At 48.6% G+C, this 6,000-nt stretch overlaps 1 protein-coding gene across 2 annotated transcripts in view; it reads right to left on the reverse strand.

Moving 5' to 3' along the window:
* LOC118373403 (semaphorin-3B-like) overlaps nucleotides 1-6,000 on the reverse strand; it is a 78,011-nt gene that overhangs the window by 17,868 nt on the left and 54,143 nt on the right. For both annotated transcript variants that reach the window (XM_052483066.1, XM_052483067.1), the window contains 3 exons: nucleotides 5,243-5,626; nucleotides 3,976-4,133; nucleotides 878-940 (listed from right to left, as the gene is read on the reverse strand). In XM_052483066.1, coding sequence (XP_052339026.1) covers nucleotides 878-940; nucleotides 3,976-4,133; nucleotides 5,243-5,411 — 390 coding nt within the window. In that variant the 5' untranslated portion in view covers nucleotides 5,412-5,626. The remainder of the gene's footprint in view (nucleotides 1-877; nucleotides 941-3,975; nucleotides 4,134-5,242; nucleotides 5,627-6,000) is intronic.

Here is a 6,000-nt window from a genome sequence, read left to right on the forward strand (position 1 = left end):
CCCTCCTCCCCCTCCCCCCCTCCCTCCTCCCCCTCCCCTCCCCCTCCTCCCTCCTCCCCCTCCCTCCTCCCTATCCTCATATCCACTGTTGCCTTTCTGTCTGACGTCAACTGTCCCCTTCGGTATCTTGGTTGTAATTACATAGTGATCCTCGACATCAGTGGACCATGGTTAGTTATGACTGACACACACACGCACGCACGCACGCACGCACGCACACACACACACACACACACACACACACACACACACACACACACACACACACACACACACACACACACACACACACACACACACACACACACACACACACACATACCACCAAGCACATCCACACAGACAAAACTAACATGCATATAGTGCACGTGAATACATAATACACACTCACATACTGATACACAATTAGCTTCCAGTGAGGGAGATAGATGAGTGTGTACATTTTGTTGGTCCGAGTGGCCTGAGGAATTTGTAGGGTGGGTCAGTGGAGCCCTACCCTGCCCTGCACCCAGAGGAAGGAGTGCTAAGGCCCCAGGGCCAGACAACACAAACAGCCCAGTCTACCAACCCTTTACAGTAGTTCACTGGAACATAGCACACACTGCGGTGACTACCACTTCCTCTCTATATGACTGGGTGAAAGACAAAAGGAGGATTGGGAAATCAGTGTGAGATGTGTCTGGATACACTGTGGCTTTAGCTGGGTGGTGATACTGAATGAGAGTGGTGTTGTGAAGCTGGTTTAGTTCCGTCTCAGAAGTCCTACATCCTCAGTGTCTCCGTGAGATTCAGTATATCATGATAAACAGAAAAGTATTTTAAAAGCTAAAAAGAAAGTATTTCAATTGTAGTAATAGTATCAGCGTTTGTCACTCACGTTGATGTCCTTTCCTGCCCAGTTACACTCCTCCCTCCAGTCCACAGGGGCCGGCCAGTAGATCTGAAACACAGAGGTCAGGGGTCAAGGGAGGCAGCAGGATGGAGGTATGTCTGGGGTCGCGACCTCGAGCAGGAACAGGCCCGCCTGCCACCCTCAGGGAAATGTTTCTAAAAGAGCTTTCCTCCTCCTCTGTCTCTCCTCTATCTCTCCATCTCTCATCTCTTCTATCTCTCCTCTTCTCTATCTCTCCTCTCCTCTATCTCTCCATCTCTCCTCTATCTCTCCATCTCTTCTCTCTCTCCTCCTCTCTATCTCCTCCTCTATCACTCCTCTATATCTCTCCTCTCATCTCTCTCCTCTATCTCTCCTCCTTTCTCTCTCTCTCTCCTCTCCTCTATCCCTGCTCTCTCTCCTTTATCTCTCCTCCTCTATATCTCTCCTCTTTCTCTCCTCCATCTCTCCTCCTCTATCTCTCCTCCTTTCTCTCTCTCTCTCCTCTCCTCTATCCCTGCTCTCTCTCCTTTATCTCTCCTCCTCTATATCTCTCCTCTTTCTCTCCTCCATCTCTCCTCCTCTATCTCTCCTCTCATCTCTCTCCTCTATCTCTCCCCCTCTCTCTCTCTCCTCCTCTATCTCTCCTCTATCTCTCCCCCTCTCTATCACTCGTCCTCCCCACGACCAGGGGCGAAAACAGCTGTAATGACAGGAGGCGAACCACATGTCCCAGTGTGAAAACACGTTGTAAATCACATCACACCAAAGTCAAACAATCTTCTCTGCACTCATATTTCTCTGGCCTGCAAGAGCGTACAGACCTTGTACAGTGTAGGGTTAAATGGTGCATGTTAGGTCAGTTATAGGGTATGGGTTAGTGACTTACATGTACATTTGAAGTCGGAAGTTTAAACAGCTTGGAAAATTCCAGAACATTTGAGCCATTTGGAGGTGTATTGGAGGTGTACCTCTGGATGTATTTCAAGGCCTACCTTCAAACTCAGTGCCTCTTCGCTTGACATCATGGGAAAATCAAAAAAAATCAGCCAAGACCTCAGAAAAAAAATTGTAGACCTCCACAAGTATGGTTCATCCTTGGGAGCAATTTCCAAACACCTGAAAGTACCACGTTCATCTGTACAAACAATAGTACGCAAGTATAAACACCATGGGACCATGCAGCCGCCATACTGCTCAGGAAGGAGACGCGTTCTGTCTCCTAGAGATGAACGTGCTTTGGTGCGAAAACTGCAAATCAATCCCAGAACAACAGCAAAGGACATTTTGAAGATGCTGGAGGAAACAGGTACAAAAGTATCTATATCCACAGTAAAACGAGTCCTAAATCGACATAATCTGAAAGGCCGCTCAGCAAGGAAGAAGCCACTGCTCCAAAACAGCCATAAAAAAGCCAGACTACGGTTTGTAACTGCACATAGGGACAAAGATTGTACTTTTTGGAGAAATGTCCCTTGGTCTGATGAAACAAAAATAGAACTGTTTGGCCATAATGACCATTGTTATGTTTGGAGGAAAAAGGGGTAGGCTTGCAAGACGAAGAACACCATCCCAACCGTGAAGCACGGGGTGGCAGCATCATGTTGTGGGGGTGCTTTGCTGACTGGTGCACGTCACAAAATAGATGGCATCATGAGGATGGAAAGTTATGTGGATATATTGAAGCAACATCTTAAGACATCAGTCAGGAAGTTAAAGCTTGGTTGCAAATGGGTCTTCCAAATGGACAATGACCCCAAGCATACTTCCAAGTTGTGGCAAAATGGCTTAAGGATAACAAAGTCAAGGTATTGGAGTGGCCATCACAAAGCCCTGACCTCAATCCTATAGAAAATTTGTGGGAAGAACTGAAAAAGTGTGTGCGAGAAAGGAGGCCTACAAACCTGTCAGGAGGAATGGGCCAAAATTCACCCAACTTATTGTGGGAAACTTGTGGAAGGCTACCCGAAACGTTTGACCCAAGTTAAACAATTTTAAGGCAATGCTATCAAATAATAATTGAGTGTATGTAAACTTCTGACCCACTGGGAATGTGATGAAAGAAATAAAAGCTGAAATGAATCATTCTCTCTACTATTATTCTGACATTTCACATTCTTAAAATAAAGACAGGGCATTTTTACTAGGATTAAATGTCAGGAATTGTGAAAAACTGAGTTTAAATGTATTTGGCTAAGGTGTATGTAAACTTCCGACTTCAACTGTATGTGTGTGTGTGTCTTTGTGTGTGTCTGTGTGTGTGTGTGTGTGTGTGTGTTTGCATGTCTGTGTACGCATGTGTCCACGTGTGTGATCGTCCATGTTAGGGTCTGTGATTCATATGTCAATGGACAGGTTGTGTTAAAGTCTGTGTGTTACCGTCTTCAGTCTATCAGGTGCTGGTAAATCTGAGGCTAGTTATCTCATCCAAAACATTATAGAGGACCACTATGGAAATAATCAGTTACTAACCTTTTCCTGTCCTGTAATGGGAAACATCAGGCATCAGAGAGCAGCAGTGTGTGTGTGTGTGTGTGTGTGTGTGTGTGTGTGTGTGTGTGTGTGTGTGTGTGTGTGTGTGTGTGTGTGTGTGTGTGTGTGTGTGTGTGTGTGTGTGTGTGTGTGTGTGTGTGTGTGTGTGTGTGTCTGCCTCAGCGCGTGCCCGTGCGTGTGCGTGTGTGGGACAGAGAGGTGTTGACAGGTTATCAGAGATGGTGTGACCCCCCCCCCCCAAATCGCCATGGTAACCCCTGACCCCAATCTCTGCCCTGAGTGGATGAGAGTGAGATGAGATCCATCGGTCTGTCAACACAGCTCTGATGTGCTAAATCACCGCTGACTCACCATAACATAGCGTGGCTCAGAGCCCTATCTTATCCATACCATCATCTACCACAACAAAGACATCTGAACGTTATCATAGCATCATATTCTTTACACACTGGATCATGGAACCATGTATGTCAAACAACACAGAAATATTCCTGCCAAAACATTTGTTGAGTATCATGAAAATATCAAAATGATGACATTCACTATTGCTCGTGTGAACACATTCACATAGCACACGGTTAACTGATCCATTGACTGACAGGCAGACTGACCTTGTGCTCCTGCTTGGCAATGTTATCCAGGCTGAGTGACAGCAGGAAGTTGCGTGAGCCCACGAAGAGCCGCCCCCTCTCCTCGTCCAGCAACAGGGCGCTGAAACAGCACGAACGCTCCAGCTCGAACCGGCGCACGCCGTGGAACTGCTGCAGCTCTGAAACACAACACACCCGCGGCGAGTTGTACACACATTACGTTAAGACAATACAAGATGTCTACACTCAAACGTTCATACGCCATGACATTTAAGTGTTTTTCAAGTCCATACAACATGTTTTATTTGGCTCTACTGCCAGGGTCAAGTCAGGGCAGTGGTTTCAGTAGTCAGAATGGTCTTTGTTACAGCTTTAGAATCAGCTGTCTCAGCCGGGCTGAGTGGGGCTTATAAGATCTAGAGGAGTGAAGCCTCCTTTCCTTTCCTCTCCTTTCCTTTCCTTTCCTCTCCTCACGCCTATCCCTAATCTCCTCTCTAGGCTGGGGAACCCTGTGAGTGTTCCACTGTAACCGTGGAGACGGGGACACCCCATGGTTTAATGGCACACGCTCCAAACTGGGCCTGTGTCACCGGAGATGAGCAAGACCACAGTAGCTACTTTCCTGCTAGACTTACATCGCTCTCAATTTCAATTTCAATTCCTTATCTCTCTCTCTCTCTCTCTCTCTCTCTCTCTCTCTCTCTCTCTCTCTCTCTCTCTCTCTCTCTCTCTCTCTCTCTCTCTCTCTCTCTCTCTCTCTCTCTCTCTCTCTCTCTCTCTCTCTCTCTCTCTCTCTCTCTCGCTCTCTCTCTCTCTCTCTCTCTCTCTCTCTCTCTCTCTCTCTCTCTCTCTCTCTCTCTCTCTCTCTCTCTCTCTCTCTCTCGCTCTCGCTCTCTCTCTCTCTCTCTCTCTCTCTCTCTCTCTCTCTCTCTCTCTCTCTCTCTCTCTCTCTCTCTCTCTCTCTCTCTCTCTCTCTCTCTCTCTCTCTCTCTCTCTCTCTCTCTCTCTCTCTCTCTCCACTGTTACATTTGTGTTCTGAGCATGGAGGAAAAGGGCCTAGATTGTGTGAGTTTGATCGTCATCGATCTGCCAACCTTACGTTGACGTCGCTCCCGAGACAGAACCCAACACCGCTCCAGTGAGCCCGGTCAGGAACAACAGTAACCGCACATGCTCATAAACGCATCCGAGGTGTTTGTGAAAAGGACATGCCTGTAGAGCTGGAGCGTAGCAGGGCCTGGGGGTACAGAGGAGGGTACTCTCAAAGTTCTTGCTGATGTTCCCTTACCTTTGTAGGAGAGCTTCATGCGAGGGGAGGACGAGGAAGAGGAGAATGGGTGTGAGGAGAAGGAGGGTGAAGAGGAGGCGCTGGTCTTGGGGATTCCGCTGGATGAGACCTGGGAGGCCACGAGGAGCAGGGAGCCCCACGTCGTCATCATCGTCACTGCCACCATCATGGTGTCCTGGGGTCGGCACTAGCCTGGCGCGCCTCGGGTTGAAATGGGTCTGGTTGTTGTCGTAGCAATGGACAGCTAGTTGTCCTCGCTCTCCTCTCCAAAACGGATGTCAGCCTTCGGGGCGTTGTGTGGTGTTCCCCCGTTCTGCGTCTGTCGTACCGCACACCTCTCAGCTCCAACGGGACTGAAGAAGCTTCTCACAGTGGCACTGGAACCTAAAAATAACCAAGTAGAGAGGGACTCGTTAAAAAGCAGGCCGGGCAACGGAGATCACTGCCTCCCCTTCCCTCCTAGCACCAGGAGGTAATTTTAGCCAGAGAGGCTAATGGCTGAGTCCCAAGACCACTCCTGTTAAAGCCTCTACAAAGACCAGCTGTAATCGCTTCACATTACAGGACGCCATCCCAGGCCCATCAAACAGCCCCGGTCACCTTTATGGGGGTAGGGAGTTAGGAGGACGGGGGAGCTGGAAGGGGATGAGGGCCCCTGAAAGACACGTGGGGTGAGATATGTGGTGTGGCCCAGTGCCATGCCCGGTTTAATCTCCAACACAAGCGCCTGCTCTGTGGCAGTGCCAAACCCTGGCTGG

The sequence above is a fragment of the Oncorhynchus keta genome, chromosome 28 (genome assembly GCF_023373465.1).
Source record: "Oncorhynchus keta strain PuntledgeMale-10-30-2019 chromosome 28, Oket_V2, whole genome shotgun sequence".
In the NCBI taxonomy this organism is placed as follows: Eukaryota; Metazoa; Chordata; class Actinopteri; order Salmoniformes; family Salmonidae; genus Oncorhynchus; species Oncorhynchus keta.